At 42.4% G+C, this 18,231-nt stretch overlaps 2 protein-coding genes across 7 annotated transcripts; one reads left to right on the top strand and one right to left on the bottom strand.

The window, feature by feature from the left end:
- Positions 1–6,680, bottom strand: mon1a (MON1 secretory trafficking family member A). 3 transcript variants are annotated; one of them, XR_014532200.1, is made up of 7 exons: positions 6,531–6,680; positions 5,434–5,634; positions 4,930–5,337; positions 3,878–4,643; positions 3,577–3,724; positions 1,461–3,199; positions 1–1,177 (listed from the first exon to the last, which is right to left on the bottom strand). XR_014532200.1 is itself a non-coding variant. In XM_083533806.1 (6 exons), the coding sequence occupies exons 2-6, from the start codon at positions 5,561–5,563 to the stop codon at positions 3,059–3,061; spliced, it is 1,593 nt and encodes a 530-aa protein (XP_083389932.1). In that variant the 5' UTR covers positions 5,564–5,634; positions 6,460–6,646; the 3' UTR covers positions 2,788–3,058. The 3 variants fall into 3 exon arrangements, 1 of the variants encoding a protein (XP_083389932.1); XR_014532201.1 differs by having other exon boundaries at positions 6,467–6,646; XM_083533806.1 differs by lacking the exon at positions 1–1,177 and having other exon boundaries at positions 2,788–3,199; positions 6,460–6,646.
- Positions 6,681–6,997: 317 nt separating this feature from the next.
- Positions 6,998–12,498, top strand: traip (TRAF-interacting protein). 4 transcript variants are annotated; one of them, XR_014532203.1, is made up of 17 exons: positions 6,998–7,162; positions 7,392–7,502; positions 7,724–7,781; positions 7,980–8,066; positions 8,461–8,500; positions 8,579–8,706; positions 9,203–9,297; positions 9,460–9,573; positions 9,813–9,900; positions 10,155–10,244; positions 10,391–10,479; positions 10,586–10,741; positions 10,841–10,880; positions 11,030–11,143; positions 11,637–11,687; positions 11,991–12,208; positions 12,284–12,498. XR_014532203.1 is itself a non-coding variant. In XM_083533814.1 (16 exons), the coding sequence occupies exons 2-16, from the start codon at positions 7,405–7,407 to the stop codon at positions 12,105–12,107; spliced, it is 1,365 nt and encodes a 454-aa protein (XP_083389940.1). In that variant the 5' UTR covers positions 6,999–7,162; positions 7,395–7,404; the 3' UTR covers positions 12,108–12,498. The 4 variants fall into 4 exon arrangements, 2 of the variants coding, with proteins under 2 accessions (XP_083389940.1, XP_083389941.1); XR_014532204.1 differs by having other exon boundaries at positions 6,999–7,162; positions 7,395–7,502; XM_083533814.1 differs by having other exon boundaries at positions 6,999–7,162; positions 7,395–7,502; positions 11,991–12,498.
- Positions 12,499–18,231: the final 5,733 nt, after the last annotated feature.

Genomic DNA, 18,231 nt, shown 5'->3' with positions numbered 1-18,231 from the left:
TATATTTAAATAGGACTTTATTGAGTTATTGCATTTAGGTACATTATTTGCATGAGATATAAACATAACAATGAGCTCTAAAGCCTGAGACGTTCCCCAAAGCTGTACAAATGGGTTTAAAGCATCGTATTGCATCGACGCAACAAAATCTTCTCTGGGGTGCAGGTGAAATCTCCTGAACACAGCCCTGAAGGAATGTGTTGCACGTGGTATTGAAAAGGTGCAGAGAAAACAGCAGAAAAACCCAACACGTTGAGAGAAGTCTGTCGGTCTACACCGTTATGTTTACACACGTACACAACATACAAACATGTTATTAACACATTACAACATGACGCTCGGGTCAGAGTGGATGTTACTTCCTGTAAGAAGAGGACATGCACGACAGATACCTGAGTATGTGCAATACATCGACCGCTAGCCGCTATCTCAATACTGATATATCGGGGGCGGGGCTATGCAAATTACCAATTGTTTGCTGCGATCATGTAAATTTGTATCATTTACAGAACTTTGATTTCAAATAAACACCAACTAAGATTTTATATATATATATATATATATATATATCTTGATACCCATTTAATCACAGTTAATTTCATTCTAAAAACTCACGTGTTTCATCATCAGACATTTACACCTTAAATATTATTCAGAATTCTCTCTGCAAAAATAAGACCCTACATGGACAAAAGTTAAGATCCCATTCCACATTTATTCCCCATTTACTGTTATTATAACATGCACTCTTCTCGGAAGATGTTCCTCGCAGTCAGCGTTCACATTTATTCATGTTCAGTAGGGTTGACATCAGAGCTCTATAGCAGGACCCATGTAAAGCAGATCTTTATGGAACTGGCTTTGTGCACTTTGTGTCCTGCTGGAACAGGTTTGGGTCTAATAGTGCAAATGAAGGAAACATTTAAATGCTACCACATCCATCCTATACAGCTGTGTGTCTCCAAATTTGTGTAAACAATTTGGGGAAGAACCACAGCTGGACGAATCTGGTGTCCCAATACTTTCACCAATACAGTATAAATTAAGACTTTAATCATTCTCCATTAACCAGGATCAATAGGACACCACCAGTTAAGTGTTAAACTCCCTTGTGAAGGAAAGGTTCATTTAAAGGGGCGGTAAGTCATTAAACTGGTTTGGCTGGGAAGGGGCGGAGCTAATTCAAAAACATGAAACACTGAAACATAAACTAGAACTATCTGTTGCAGGGTGAATTCTTGACACCACAGCACATGTTTATTAGAGGCCCATAAACACATTTAATGGTTACAAACTTATAGGATAAAGATCTTTATTATTAAAGCAGCGCTGCACTTTATCGTATACGATAGCGCTGTCGTATATGTGTTCTCTTCGTTCATTTCATCCGACGGGTTGCTGATTGGAATGTTAATTCCAGGCCTGTGTGGAGGTGAGATGCGGTAAGATCGTTATCAAACGTCGTATCGTTAGCTATTATAAACCGCGTCGACGTGTCAGTACAAGTTAGAACAGTGACGGTCTTTTAAATATTAATAATTTTTTTTTTCCTTTTTTAATGATGATAAAAGGTGAAGGCAAGTTATTGAGTTGTTATTCACTTTTGTGAACTTCGTACCCCCTCGTACGCTCACCTATCCTGAAGTCAGTCAGCCATGGCTACACTCCTACATTAGAGTTCTATAAAGCTTAGCTAAAGCTACGTGATAAGGATTGTGTTTTACAATCTGATGTCCAAAATGGAGATTTCACATTTTAGAGGCAGAGCATCAAAAATGTCCACAATTTTGTCTTAAACCACATAAGAACGGCTCCAAGATCTGATCCGGATGCAGTTATGGTTGCGAGTGGATCAAAAACGTATGATCAAATCATCAAATGCACCACGAGCTGGAGACATTTCCTCTTGTAAAAAAAACAAACAAAACAAAAACAAATAAAACAAATGTCTCAACACGTCTTTAGTCAGTTATGAGGCCAAAAATCTGCTTCATAGAGAAGCGTTCGTGTCTCGCATTCTGCAGTTTCCAACAAAATCCAAAACAGGAAGTACAAAACGTGAAGCATTCACTAAGGATACATGTTGCACTATTCAGGTGTAGATGCTCTATACACTCCTGGAACATCCAAAAGTTCTTCAAGTGCAGTGATTAAAAGAACTCTGGAACCTCACGTTTCTGTGTAGAACCCATAGAGAAAGATTTAATCAAAGAAAAGTACTGACAAAAAAACCAGCAATGTGCTACAGACTGGGGAATAATGCTGAGGAAAAAATAGAACGTTACATTGATGATAAAGATGAAGTGGTTTTAAAGAACCTTTTTGGACCGTTCATCATCTGTGTTGGTTCCAAGGAGAACTAAAGGAAAATGCACCTTTAATGCTAGTATTACGTAGAATGATTTGTGCAGAGGAAATGATTATCCAATTGGTTTCACTATACAGAATAGGAAAAAAAAATTGATTAAGAAAGAACTCAAAAGCAGCTGAAGCTGAAAGGTTCTCTGGGGAACCAAAGTAGTTCTTCTATGGCACTGCTATAAAAAGCACCTTTATTTTTAACTGGGAACCAAAAAGGAACCGTTTAAAAAAAAAAACTTTCTGGAAATGTTGAGGAAGCTGTTAAGAATCTATGGGGAATCCTGTGAGGAATCCTGTGAGGAATCCTGTGAGGAATCCTGTGAGGAATCCTGTGAGGAACTTTTATCTTTCTGTCTAAAGCGTAGCCGTGTTTTATGATACTAAATGGTACTCTATGGTTCTAGATATTACACGTGGCCCCTACAGTGTGATAGTGTTTTTGTTTGTTTGTTTATTTGTTTGTTTGTGGTGCTGTGTACACAACATCCAGTCATCCTCATCTTTGTTGTTGCTGAGGCTTTGGTGTAAAGGTTCAGCGTCCCGTACAGATCACTTTACTCTGACCCTCTGAAGGATATAAAATGGCTCCTCTTTATTTTTCTTACATGTGGTCCGTAAGATCTCGACAGCAGCTCCGGCACAGTGTCAGTGGTCTAGAGGCCTCAGGTGTGCAGTCTCCTGTGCTCCAGACCAGGGATCAGTATGTGAGCGAGTTGAGGATGAAGAGACGATCCTCCTCCTTCCTGATCCACTTCAGCAGTTTGGTGACGGCTGACATGGCCAGAGCTTTCGTGGCCATAGGACTGAAGCAGAGGTAAAGCTCGAAGCCACTGGTGGACTGAGGAGGAGATGAAGGAGATGAAGGAAGAGAGATTAAAACACATTAAATAAGCAGGTATTGCAGTTACACCCAGGTTTCACATCTCCACGATCCAGGATTGTGATTGGTCAGTTAAATCAGTGTTTGAAAACAATGTGTGGATTATCAACATCTGTAGCCACAGCAACATCCAGGTTTCATCCAGAGTAAGCACATGTCTTGATCATTTTACTCTGCCACATGTGGGATTTTGCGAGGAGAGCATGTGCGAGAGTGTGTATGAGAAGAACAAGGAGAATGTTTACAAGAAGAATGTGTGTGAGGAGAACGTGTGCAAGGGAAATTGTTTATGTGGGGAAATGTGTGTGAGGAATGTGTGAGGTGTGTGTTCTCACCCAGGCGAGCAGGTTCTCGGTGTTGGTGCAGCGGTAGATGGAGCGCAGGGGTCTGGTCAGGTGGTGCAGGCGACTGTGGAGGTACTGGTACAAGTCCATTAGCCTCTCCTGCTCCTCCTCAGTGTGATAAGGAACAGGCAGCTCTGGGCTAAAACCAAAACGGAAACCGGGAAACCAAAAAGATCTTTGTCTTTTTTGCCTTAACAAATTGCCTTAAAAATAAAATTGTGTGTATATGTGTGTGTGTGTGTGTGTGTGTGTGTGTGTGTGTGTGTGTGTGCGCTGGTAAACTCCTCCTTACCTGGTGTAAAGCCCAGAGCTTTTGGATTTGTAGATGAAGTGCCAGAGCTCAGGGATTCCCACCTGAGAGACAGGGTATGTGGGTGAGTGCAGCGCCTCCTTCAGGGTCTGGTAGGCGTTGCGTTTTTTCAACCGTTCCAGAAAGCGTTGCTTACAGTCGGACAGGTTGAAGAAGTCCTCGCGGTCTGTGGAGACGAGGATCAGACAGAGATCGGATGCCGGCTCGAAGTACGAGATGTGCGCGTGGAAGAACCCTGAGGAGTTAAACTTAGGCAGGCAGACAGGCGTCCAGCCTTCGCCCTGCCTGAAGGACGAGGACGAGGCGGCGAGATTGGACAGCAGGTGGAGGTCAGTGTGATGGAGGTGCTGCTCTTTTTTCCTGATCAGAGCGACCAGTCGTTCACCGGCGAGCAGGATGGAAAAGACCAGGTTCTTGGAGCTGGCTGCCTGCAGGCTGGTGCAGACGATGTTGCGCGTGGTGCCGCAGAGCGGCAGGCTCATGGTGGCATTGAGCATCAGCCCCGCGTCCGTCTCTAGCAGGCGCAGCAGCCCCGCGGTCACGCGCTCTGATCCAGAGAGCAGCCGGCGCAGGTCGTAGCTCTGCCGCTGCTCAAAGACGCGCTGCAGCTGAGGCAGAGTGAGCAGACTCAGGATCTGGTAGTAGACGTAGTGCAGCTCTCTCCACAGCTCACTGTCAGACTGACCCGAGCGAGACACACACACCAACACCAGCGGGCTCTTACGCAGGAACACCACACGGAGACCATCTGAGGGGCAGAAACAAACAAACCGTCCACATTAACGCCGGATATATTCACAGAAATATACATTTTTAATCACAGCTGTGACGTCAAGTTTATTCTCATAAACCAGTTACTAAAGGGGCAAAATATTTCTGGAACATTTCCAGAAACTTTCCATGGGAACCTCGGCTGGGGAATTTTTGGAAATATTCCAAGTGGGAAGCCTACCAGGAATTTATGCTAATTTACAGGAATTGATGGACATTTCTATAAACTGTATCATATATAAGCAGTGAAAGGTGGCGAGGACCTGCGTGAATGGAGAGTATGACGTTCTTATTGGCCTCTACGAATGACACGAGTGCCATCATGACCCCCGTGGTGGTGGAAAGCGCCTCCTCGGAGCCGTAACGCGTGTAAATAGGCTTCCCCGCCTCGCTCAAGACGAACACATGCTTCTTGTGCGAGCGCCACGTCTCGCTGGACACGTCTTCCTCCTTCTCTCGTACTACAGCATGCACCTCCTGCTTCGGCTCTTCAACACCTTCTGCTTCTTCTCCTGTTTCTCCTGTTCCTCCTTCACCGCCCTGCTGCTGTTCCTCCACTTTCTCCTCCACCTCCTCGATCTCAGAGCGCCGGCCTCCGGTCAGCTCCACGTCGGCGGTCAGGTCCTCGAAAGACTGCGTGTGGACGAACATGGCACGCTCCTGACCTGCACCTGAGGAACCCACATACACACACAAACACAAACAAAACTCAGGCCACATTTTTCTTCACATCGCAATCAATTTCCAGGACCATCCAAAAGTCTCACCTGGCTCCGTCCCTTCCACCAGCCCCGGAGTCGGACTCTCCGACCTGCTGTTGGGTGGATGCTCGACCAGGGTCAGGTTTCCGTTTGAAGTGTCCCACGTCACGCCTTTACTGTGGACGTCACTCGCCATGATGTACAGCCTGGAGGATTCAGGAGACTGGACGTGTCCGGGCAACGTGAAAAACCACAATCAGGAAATCACTGCATAAGGTGAAACAGAACATATTGCAGAGATACAGGATGCCAAAAGTGTGGAATTAAACATGAGGCAAAAAGTGTTTTTGGATTATCAAATCGAATCAGATACTTAATCTATAGTATTTGAATATATTAGTAATGTAGCAGTACACGTGTTAGACAACTTTATATATATATACACACACACACACATACACACACACACACACACACACACACACCTGTATTACTCAAATAAGGTCTAACAAATGTAAATTATTTAATTAAGTTTTTCCATTTATTTCATTTTATTTAACCTATTTAATTTGTGCCAATTTAATCGATTAAATAATTCAATTTAACGTGTATTGCATTATTGTGATTTATTACATTTTATTTAGATTTATTTAATTTTTACATTGAAACCAAGCAGGCGCTTTATTTAAAAATAAACTGTTCATAAACTGTTGTAAACTGTTCATGTTCACAAAAGTTATAACTGAACCGTGATTAAAAAACCGAAGTACGTGCCGAACAGTGAATTTTGTGTATCGTTACAACCACTAATTTATTTACATTTGTCTAAAATATATGAATATTTTATATACAGAGAAGTTTGTGTATTTCACCAAAACAAAATAAAAATATACAACTATTAAACTAAAAAAAAACTTTACCTTCAGAAACTATTGCAATAATAACAATAATAATAATAACAATAATAATTATTATAATAATAATAATAATAATAATAATAATAATAATGGAGATAAAAGTGTGAATAAACCCTGCACGAGTGTGAGTGTGCTGCCGAGTCAAGTTCACTAAACAACGAAATAAACTCTCTACCTCACACCTGATATTCCCTCAACCTGAAGATCTGCGTCCGGACCGCGTTCTGAAACACATCAACACTTTACCTTTATTCACACGGGTTCCATTTCAGCCCTCAGTCTGTCACGACCTGTCACACGGCCCTTATTATTACCACAACCACCATCTATCATCATTTCTCCAACCACACCCGCATTCAGACCACTTCCGCCATCTTCATGTCTCAATCCGCAATCTGATTGGACACTGTTTCCGGATAACCAATATCATTCTAGGATGCCAGACAAAGCTACCCAATGATTGATTAGAAAGGCGGGGCTTCGTTGAATACGGGCGTGTGGGAAGAAAGCAGTATCAAAGGTCATCCGACCGCAATGCATGCCGGTATACTGAGTCTAAAAAACTGGTCTCTTTTATTTCTAATATTTTTTTCGCGACGACATATGAGCTACATAAAAGTCTATGTGTCTAGTTAAATGAATACATAAACGTGTTTATCGCGATCGCGGTTTAGTTTGGATTTAGAACTGTTTTTTTGTCGACGGTGTAAGAGTCGCGCTTTGATGACGTAAACAAGAAGGAGGCATAGTCGTTACGTTTGAACCGAGCGCGCGACATGGGAGACGTGTTTCCCCCCCAACTATAAAGCAAAATGGAAATAAATGAGAATTAAAAGGTTTTAATGTGGAAACAAGCTGGAATATAAAAGTTTATTCTGGTAAGAAAATTATGTTCAAATCGAATTGCTGAATTGTCAAAATATGTTTCTCAGTAATATTCAGATATCTGTCGCGCTCTCTCTCTCTCTCTTTGTGTGTGTGTGTGTGTGTGTGTGTGTGTGTGTGTGTGTGTGTGTGTGTGTGTGTGTGTGTGTGTGTGTGTGTGTGTGTGTGTGTGTGTGTGTGTGTGTGTGTGTGTGTGTGTGTGTGTGTGTGTGTTTCTCCCAGCAGCTGACCCATCATGCCTATCCGGGCCTACTGCACCATCTGCTCGGATTACTTTGACCACTCCAGAGATGTAGCAGCTATCCACTGTGGTCACACCTTCCACTACGCCTGGTAAACAACACACCCAGAGCTGACTGACTGTCTGATTGACTGTCTGATCGATTGTCTGATCAACTGTCTGACTATCTCTCGTTCTATTTGTCTGTCTGTCTGACTCATATCATGAAGTAGTCTCAATAACTCTCATTGTGATTGTTCAGTAGCACATGCTGTCGTTTACACACACATCATCCATCTGTACATCATATCTCTCTCTTTCCCTCCTGTTAAAGTCTTCTTCAGTGGTTCCAGTCAGCTCCTACGAAGACCTGCCCCCAGTGCAGAAAGCAGGTGTGTGTGTGTGTGTGTATATATGTATGTACAAGCTTTGTAATGCTGGGATTTGAACTCAGCACCATTAATCGGTCAGCATAGTCAATCTCATTTATTTGGTTTAATAAATGCTTCTGAACCTGATCATCAGAAGACTCATGATGTTCAGGAGATGTTCAGAAGCATGTGTGACTCATTCTCCGTGTCCCTCACCAGGTCAGTACCAGACACATCATCAACAAGCTGTTCTTCGACATCGCGCCGGACGATGAGGGATCTGCAGCCGACCCCGAGAGCCTGCAGGTGAGAGTCTTCACATAAAACAGCTGCAGCACAGCTGGAGTCGTCCTGATGTTCTTCATCAGCCTCAATATCATCATTACATATTGCAGTAGAGCAGTTAGTTTGTGCTTAATAAATAAATAACTAAAGACAATGTGATCTAAAATCAAATAAAGAAAGCAAACAGGCATGAAATAATCCAGTGTAATTCATGAATTGATTATTGAAGCAATTAATTAACAATATACTTTAGAAAAGATTAAAAAAAAGTTAGTAAATTTGATTTACTTTTTGAAATGTTAGCAAACGAGTGTGTCGGTGTGTAAACCCAATAAACGCTGGTCCAGCTCTTCTGTGTGTGTTCCTCACATGACTCCTGACTCCGCCCCTTTTTTCTCTCTACATCACCCCCCAGAACGAGTTGGACAAAATCAAGGTGGTTCTGTGTGAGAAAGGTAAGCGTTTACTGCAGGGGGAAGAGTGTGAGCGCCGCGCTGACGATGGATGACGGAATGCTGGCATGTTTTTTTCAGAGAGAGACTGGAGAGACCGACAGAAAGCGGCCGAGGCTCTGAAGGAGACGATCGAGAAGCAGAGAGCCGACCTGGAGCGAGTGAAGAGAGAGATCGGAGAGAAGGAGATGCTCTGCAGCACCCTCAGAGTACGAGACTGTGTGTGTGTGTGTGTGTGTGTGTGTGTGTGTGTGTGTGCGAGAGAGAGAGAGAGAGAGAGAGAGAGAGAGAGAGAGACGAATGACCGATAGAGACAGTTAGAGGAAGAGAGAGACACAAAGAAGTGTGTTACAGTAAGAGATAATTAAGGGTGAGAAAGAGTGAATTAAGAATAGACTATTGAAAGAGGGATAGACAATATGGAAGAGAAAAGATGAAAGGAGAGAGAGACAAATTTAGAGAGGGATGAATTATTAGAGATACAAAAGACATGACAGAGAGAGAGAGAGAAAGAAAGATGAGGAACAAATGCCAAAATCATCGTAATTCACTTGAGTAAAAAGTAAGTTGCCATGACAACCACATGGACGGCATGGATATATGTGATAACCATTGGATCTTTTATAGTAATTTGTGGTGTGTGTGTGTGTGTGTGTGTGTGTGTGTGTGTGTGTGTGTGTGTGTGTCCTGTTTAAACCCCTGCAGAAGCAGATGCAGTATTTGGAGAGTCAGAGGAAAGAAAGCGAGGCGGCGAAAGAGGAGGCCAAGAGACTGCGGGTCAAAATGAAAACCTATGAAAGGTTTGTGTTCTGTTCGCTTTACTGTGGAGCAGAGACTCATCTGTCTGTGAACATGGTTCACGTGTGTGTGTGTGTGTGTGTGTGTGTGTGTGTGTGTGTGTGTGTGTGTGTGTGTGTGTGTGTGTGTGTGTGTGTATGTGTATGTGTGTGTGTGTTTTACAGCATGGACATGGTGCTACAGGGTCAAAGGGCCGAGGTGGAGGCCATGATCTTGGACATGGGAGTGGGACAGTCAGCTGTTGAGCAGCTTTCCATCTACTGCATCTCTCTCAAAAAGTAAGCGGGAGGCGTCGCTTTGCCGTAACCCCGGGGGCGTGAGACTGTACACACTGTACCGTGAGATCTTTGCGTTTAGTTTTTTTAGTAATCACAGATTCTTTAACTAACACATGAAGCCCAAAAGATAAAAAAAAAATCCACTTCCTCTTTAACCAACTTTACTCCAGTTTATTTCACTGATCATTAGAAAAGGAAACGTTCTCTTTCTCTTCTCGTTTCCTCTCCGAACGTTACAGAGAGTACGACAATCTGAAAGGCAGCCTGCGGACGTCCAATGAGACGTGTGAGAAGCTGAAGCGGGAAGTTTTCTCGTCTAATAACAGGGTACGTCTCACCGCTTCCACGGTCTTCCACCACAGGGTCTCGACTCTGACTGATCAGAAGGGATGTTTTTTTAGCAGCTCTGAGTGAAGTGCAGCTGCACCAGGGAGGGTTACATGAACACACGTGTACACGTCGATACGACGTGAAATATAACCATGAATGGATCAAAAGTCTGATGTGTCTTTAATAAATACAAATTGCAGGTCGAAGTGGTAGGAGAGGAATACGAGGTGTGTGTGTGTGTGCGTGTGTAGTTACAGAAAGCCACGCTGGCGATGAACCGAGCGAAGGAGGACATGAAGGCTCTTCAGAATGACCTCAGCAACTCTGATAAAGAGATCACAGTGAGACACACACACACACACACAAAAACATACACTTCACTTCAATCCAATCATATGACTTTGTTAACTGACCCTGTTGTGTGTGTGTGTGTGTGTGTGTGTGTGTGTGTGTGTGTGTGTGTGTGTGTGTGTGTGTGTGTGTATAGAGCCTGAAAAAGAAAGTAGAGATCCTGCAGAAGACCCTGAGCACTCCGACACGCACCAATGAAGCAATCAGCCGCCTCGTGTTCGAAAGGTTCCATCACAGTTATTATGCAGATTTACTCACACTCACACACACACACACACACACGTTTAATATACTGACTGTTGAACCTGTCCTGTGCTGGTGATGTCTGAAGCCCCGCCCCTGTGGAGCTGAAGTCCCCACAGCTGCACTGTCCCTCCGACAGCCAGGACATCGACCTAAATGTGACCTTCGACATCAGCACACCGGAGCAGGTGGAGAAGAAGCCGATTGCCGTCCCCTCGAAGAAGATGCGCCTGGACCCGGCAGCGTGAGTGTCTCGTCTCCACGTGTATTTTTATTTCTTTTTTATTCAGGCTTTTTTTAATGAATGGAGATTAACAGGGATTCTTCTGATTCTGCTCCGTAGGACGTCGTCCAAACACTGCGAGAACACGTTCGGGAGTAAAGTAGGATCTATATGCATAAACATGATTTATAAGTGACCAGCAGATCTATTTTATCTTAAGTGTGTGTGTGTGTGTGTGTGTGTGTGTGTGTGTGTGTGTGTGTGTGTGTGTGTGTGTGTGTGTGTGTGTGTGTGTGTGTGATCTCTCAGACCTCACAACCTAAAGATGACAAGGTTTCCATGGAGCCCATGTTTAGGAACTCGCTGCTCTTCAGGAAGAAGATGTTCGGCAGCATGCTCGACCCACACAGCAAATCTGGAGCTGTAATAAACACACACACACACACACACACACACACACACATGAGTGAACCCCTCACGTTGAACTATTTCAGTATAATCTCATAGGACAATACTGTTAAAATGAAACGTGGATGTATTATAGAGTAGTTAAAGTGTGTGAGCATCATCGTTATCTCACACTGCTTTAATCCTCCCGGACATGGAATTCACCGGAACTGCACAGGTTGTTGCTGGGATCCTCTTCCAGCCCTCCATAATGACATCACAGAACTACTGGATGTTAAACACATAGTGCTTCTCCACCTTCTGCTGGAGGATATAGATTTACTAAAACGGATGCTAAAATGTGAGGGGTGAATATATACATGTATATAAAAAAGTATTAATTCAGACGTGTGTGTGTGTGTGTGTGTGTGTGTGTGTGTGTGTGTGTGTGTGTGTGTGTGTGTGTGTGTGTGTGTGTGTGTGTGTGTGTGTGTGTGTGTGTGTGTGTGTGTGTGTGTGTGTGTTTTAGGTAAGAACGGGATACGACGGACTCGGAGGAAGGACCAAATTCATCCAGCCTGTATCCTTTATCACCCACTACAGTGGTCTGAGAACAGATCAAACAAATACCTTAAAAAAAAAAAAGGACAAATAAATAAATAAATAAAAAAATTCATTAAAAAAAAGAATTAGGAGAAACGGATAGTTCAATAGAAGAATAAAAGAAAAAGGAAGTGAAAGAGGAAGGACGCAACTAAAATAATATTGTAGGAACATTTGAAAACAGGGAACTCATTAATGAAATAAAAAAAAAGAGAAAACCCGGCCCTGTGGCATTGTAAAGTGAACATCTGGATGTTTTTCTTGACCGCGAGGGCTTCAGTCTCCGCTGGCTGAGATCCGGCCGCTCCTCATGAAGGCAAAGCGTAAGAAAGTGTCGAGGCCGGCGCCGAGCAAACTCCCCACCACCCTCGCTACGCTGGATGGGTTCCTCGAGTGACCTCTGACCTTTCAGCACTCACATTTACAAAGAGAGAATGAGTTGGGACTCGTCCTCGGACAACGCATATGACCTTCCTCAGAACCAGGAAGCTGAAGAACATGAACCCTGCTGCTGTACGTTCATACAGACAGACTGGAGAAAGCAGGGGTTTTTAGGGGTGTTTTTTTGGGGACTTGCCATTAAAAAAGAAACTCCACCATGGACTTGCAACATGCACCATTTATTTATTTTTTTTGCCAAACATTTTTTTATTATGTTTGTCCTTTATTTAATTGTGTAGATTTCCATTTCTTTCTTTGTGATTATTTTTTTTTTGCTCTCTGTTGAATGTGTATATTTGTGTCATAGTTTATTTCTGCTGTGAGATTTAATAAACTGCAATTTTCTACATTCTCTCATAATTTGATTGCCATAGATAGATAGATAGATAGATAGATAGATAGATAGATAGATAGATAGATAGATAGATAGGGGGCAGAACTAGCATAGGGTTCTCGTCCCTCTTATGACTCAGGTTTGATTGGATCTTTTTTAGGACTTAACTACAGCCGTACTAAACAGACATCAGGGTATCAGCCCGTGATTGTAAACTGTTGTTGTAGTATGAGTGTTGCTTTATTTTCTGTTCAATAACACACCTGTTCTCGGTGCTTGGCCCCCTTTGGTCGCTGGCTGATACTTGCACTTCGCAGGGGTGAACAGCAGAGGGCGCTGAGAGCCTGAGAGAAGTTCTAAATGTTATTGTGACGATGCCAGAGGTTTGATTCACTGCTTCCTGTGTGTAAAGATCTGCTAGAAGACACGAATGGAAATGTATTATCACTTTATCATTTTAGGTTTCCAGGGTTATTTCCAACATTCATCACTGAGTGAGAATTTAGGAAAAAAGCCCAACAATATGAAATCTTAGAAACCCAGAAAACCATGACTGGATTCATCCAGAAATATCAGCAGCTTCAGGAATCTCCTGCAATCACTGGGGCTTCCCCCTGTTCACATCAGCCTGGGAGTGATGGAGGGCTTACATCAACCTTTCTGTATGAAACATAAATGTATGTATGTATAAACAGAGACCTCACTCATTCACTTCATCCAGCTAAATGAAACAGAAAATATTGAAATATTATAAAAACAACAAAGAAATAAGACCATTCCAGTCATCTGTAGGTCAAGAAGAAGTGACTCAATGACAAACTGATTTAAACAGATTTTATTCCCTCGAAATTAAGGTTTAAATGTGGATCTTATCAAATTTGTCGCCCAATTATAGACTATAATTAGTTACAAATAGCAAATGATTCATTACATATTAACTTAATGAACATCTGCAGATTGGAGATCCAAATTATAAAATGTATTTCTTTGCTACAGGATCCTGTGAATTCTGCTGTAAAGGTGTTTTTCTTTCTCTTTGTAACACTGGCTTGCCTGAGATCATTGTGTTTGTGTGCATCTTAAAAAATCCATCTCTAAACATGAATAAGGGATATAAAGAGAGGGCAAGATGTAAAAAGACCTGGTTGGAAAAAGTGTGAGATATGTGCCTGTGAATATCTCTAACCATGAATAAGGCTCCATAATAACTGCATTCACATCTGTCCCACACACACACCATAATTAATTATATGTGGAGTGTCCATCTCCTTCAGGAAGCTCTTACAGATAATACTGTCTTCTCTCTTCTCTCTCACAGAGACATTACAGACATTTAGCAATTACAGATAAATATTTCTGTCTTCATACATCATCGCTGTTCAGTACCTCTTTCTGATTGGTCAGAAGGGTTTAATGGATTTTCACTCAGCTTTGTGATTTCTAGAACAGGAAGCAACGTGTTTCACAGAAGATAGAATGTAAGTAGAAATGGATAAAAATGACCCCAGCTGGAGCTGACTCCACTTCCTGCTCTCACATCTGGCTCTGGTTGGCTGGGCTGTGGCTCTGCTCTGCTCTGTGTATAAAGCAGATCAGCGAGTGTTTACACTCAGGCCGTGGGGAAATGGCAGCGTCCTGGGACGAAGCCAGGAGAGCATGTGAACCATGCAGAGGAAAGAGGAGGAGGAGGAGAAGGACGAAAGGCTTTCATTAAAGCAGAGGGGGGCGTCAGAAATGGTGTCAGTGGCAACAATGAAGCTTCACGTCCTGGTTTTTGCAGCGAGACCAGTGAGGATCGAGGCTGCAGTGGATGCTGATGCTAACGGAGAGGTGCAGAGGATCAGTGCGCTTTTCTGAGGAAGCCTCTGGAGGGCGGCGTGAGGTTCTTACTGATCACTTTCTGATTCAGAGAGACATCACATTGTGCATTTCGCTCACATTACAGTCAGTTATTTAGAAATAAACTGCACAACAAACCTTTAAAGATTTCAAATAGAGTAATAAAGAGGTCCGTGTTTAAGTTTAATCCGGAGTTAAAAACACAACAACTACAGCAGCTTGGGGTTTTTCCCACAAAGTTTTAAGAGAAGAATTAGTTTCTAAACCTGGCATCCAAATATCAAGAAATAAATGTTAAAATTAACTAGGTTTATTCGCTCATTGATTAAACACCTCAGAAATTTGATTGTGTTTATGGTGATGTTCACTGTGAAGCATTACAGGGTTCAGGAATAAGGAGAGAGGTGGAGCTCGAGGTTTAGGGGTTTTAGACAAGCTGAGACACACAATGAAACTCTGACACATCAGACCTTTCCACACTTCCATGAAGTTTTCCTGACAGTGGCACGTGAGTGCCTACACACACACACACACACACACACACACACACACACACACACATACACGCACACACATAATGACCACTGAAGCTAATGAATTCTAACTTTGGCATGTTTTCATTTTGTATATAAACATGTGAGGACTGAATGATCGCAAGAACACACACACACACACACACACACACACACACACACACACACACACACACACACACAAAAAAAAAAATACAAAACATAAGAGATAATGGACATCCAGTAGATCCAGTGATGCATGCACTGGTAAACACACACAAACACACACACACACACACACATTTTTAAGGACCTTCCACTGATAAAAGAACCACTGCAGCTTATTCATTGTAATTTTTAACCCAAATCCTAAACCTCAGTATCAAGAAGAACACATGTAGAAAAGCGACGAAAGCAAAAGGAGAGGAAGAAAAGAAACCAGACTCCTCCTTAATAACCAATAAACTCAATTCAACCTGCCTCGGTTCCTCAGGTCACAGATTTCTGTGATTTAGGAGAAACAAAAGCACAGAAACAAGTTGAAAGTAAACGAGCAAGAACAAGCTTGCTATCGAACTCGAGGGAAAGGTTTAGCAAAAGACGACTTTTATAACAGGATCATGAGGAAGGTTTGGGAGGATCACTGCTGAATCAGCACATTCGACTGTGGATCAGTTTATTGCCTTCCATCACAGTTAGTAGCTAAAGATTTCATGACAGTGTTACAGACAGTCGCTTAGTCTTCACATTGCTACATTTGGGGAAAAAACTTGTTTTCGCATTGGATTTTGCTTTTCCAGTCAGTATAAATCTTCTGTTAGCATTTAGGGAGTATTCAGGGGGGTTTTGGCCTCTTCACTGAAAAACTTCTGACAATCACTGATTTGCTTTTCAGGGGTTTTTTTGTTTGTTTGTTGTTGTTGTTTTTTTTTTTTTTTTTTTTTTATGTTTTGGTTTGTTGTTTTTTTGGGGGGGGACTTTTAATTTAATTCAGATTTTTCCACAATTATTTTTTTTATATGATGTTCTTTGCTCCAAACTAAATCTGGGTTCTCAGAGGAACATACATGTGTATTTTGACCGACACTTTAATCTCACACAAAATCCAATTCAATACAACAGACGATACGACTTGAAATTATTGAGCAATTTAATATATCCTGATTTTCCACACCCACATGAGTTGCTTAATGGCATCCCAGTAATTGCAGTTTGGAAATGTTTCAGGGGCGGGGCAGAGTGGGGTGTGGCAGAGCAGGGTGGGGCAGAGTGGGGCGTGGCAGAGCGGGGCGAGGCAATTGGGGAAGGTGTTAACACTTATGCATAGCAGCGTCTGGTATAAACACATTAAAGTGAAGCCATTTAAGCCCGGATTTTATTTTCAATTTTACATGGATTACAGAAGATATAAAAATATAGATGTAAACATCATTGCTGAGGAAACACCATGGTGTAATACGCAACAAAATGGGCGTGTCTTTAAGCCCCAAATACTGGACATACTCTATGTGAAATGAGACTTTTAGCTATGAGGACATGTTTTAGACGTGTGTGTGAAGTCTCAGTTTTTTTTTCCATTTGTTTAAAGAAACTTGACCCCTCTAATCCCTCAGACAGACCTCCTTACAATCTACCTGTGCAGGTAGAAGAAGCTCCACCCACTCTCGTACTTTCCTCTCATCGTGTCCCTCGCTCTTTGTCTCAGTGAATATCTCAGGACCCTCAGTGTGTGTGTGTGTGTGTGTGTGTGTGTGTGTGTGTAGGGCTGTAATTGAAAGACTGACGCGTCATGTGATTTGGAGGAAGTAAACATCCTGATGTTAATTATATTGTGGTTGCTTAGAGGGTGTTGATGAATTTTCTATTACAGCAGCTCTGAGAGAAGCACAGGTTTATTTTAATGATCATCTTCTAATATGGTATCCGTAGCAACAGCTCACTCGAAAGGCTTCGTACAGAGGCAACACAACATCATGGAGAGGTTTCATCTGTGAACACGTTTACGGAAGGAGCCTTCGGTGTGAGCACTTTGTACTGCTTCGTTACACAGCATTAAATGTAACACTAAATGGATAAAATACTATGTGTTTAATATATAGGGGGAATGGAATCGAATCGTTGGCAAATTGCTGTAATGTAAAAAAAAATATATATATATATATATGATTTATGTATTTATATTATATATACATTTTGAAGTATTACAGTATATGTTGACATTGACAGTGACAGCTTTGGACTTGGATTGCAGTGAAAAGCATGTTTGCTTTGCTTGTGTGTGTGTGTGTGTGTGTGTGTGTGTGTGTGTGTGTGTGTGTGTGTGTGTGTGTGTGTGTGTGTGTGTGTGTGTGTGTGATGAGAGATGAAGGTCAGTAGCCACTACCTGTGCATCAGATCCCCATTAGTGACCTGCTGAGTGACTCTTTGTAAACGAGCAGCTTAATGAAACAGGAATAATAGATGCACTGCTTTCCTGTACACCTCCATTACTCTGTGTGTGTGTGTGTGTGTGTGTGTGTGTGTGTGTGTGTGTGTGTGTGTGTGTGTGTGTGTGTGTGTGTGCACAGCCAGTGAGGAGCCAAAAAAGGGTATTTTTAAGGCGGAATGTACTAAAGGCAACATCAGGAAATAAAGGGGATGCCTCTTGCTGTGTGTGTGTGTGTGTGTGTGTGTGTGTGTGTGTGTGTGTGTTAATATGTAGAATGAAACGATGTAAATATGTAGCACATGAGTACAAATATTAAATAGTGAAAATGATCTGCAAACTGTTTGAACAGATTCTTATAATATGGAATCAAACTTGGGTGTCAGACGTGTGTCACTCGAGACACGTGAACTTTGACGTTTTTCTCTGCGCTGATCTCTGCTCGCCGTGTGAAGCGGCTTAAACGCTGACCTTTACTTAAATCCAGCGCTGAGTGAAATAAACAGAGTCGATGTTTGTTTTGTGACGGTTGTAAGCTTTAGTTGCATCTGATGACTTGAGAGCATTGAGGATGAGGCAGAGACGCCCTGAGCCCCGGGGCTGACGTTCACACTCGGACCTTTTCTGACCTCGGATCAGAATTGTCAGGGTTCTTTTTTGTTTTTCTTTGCTAAACCTGGATTTCAGTTTGCAGTACTGTGTTTGATGTGACATTGCCATGACCTTCAGAATCTAAAAAAATACACATACTTCCTGCCTGTCAGTCCTGAGCAGAAACACGTAGATATGAGATGTGACAGGGACCGAAATCATCATCATCATCATCATCATCATCATCATTAAATCTTCAAACACACGAGCATGTTTTACAAACCTGTCATCTGAGCTGCTGCAGTGAGCGGAAAAACAGAATAACATCCGGGATCACAGAGCTCATGTGGGGTACAAACACACACAATGTTTTATATAT

This window comes from Silurus aristotelis, assembly GCF_946808225.1.
Source record: "Silurus aristotelis genome assembly, chromosome: 28".
In the NCBI taxonomy this organism is placed as follows: domain Eukaryota; kingdom Metazoa; phylum Chordata; class Actinopteri; order Siluriformes; family Siluridae; genus Silurus; species Silurus aristotelis.
The sequence above is the reverse complement of the archived record's forward strand: the minus strand, read 5'-3'. Positions and strand labels throughout refer to the sequence as shown.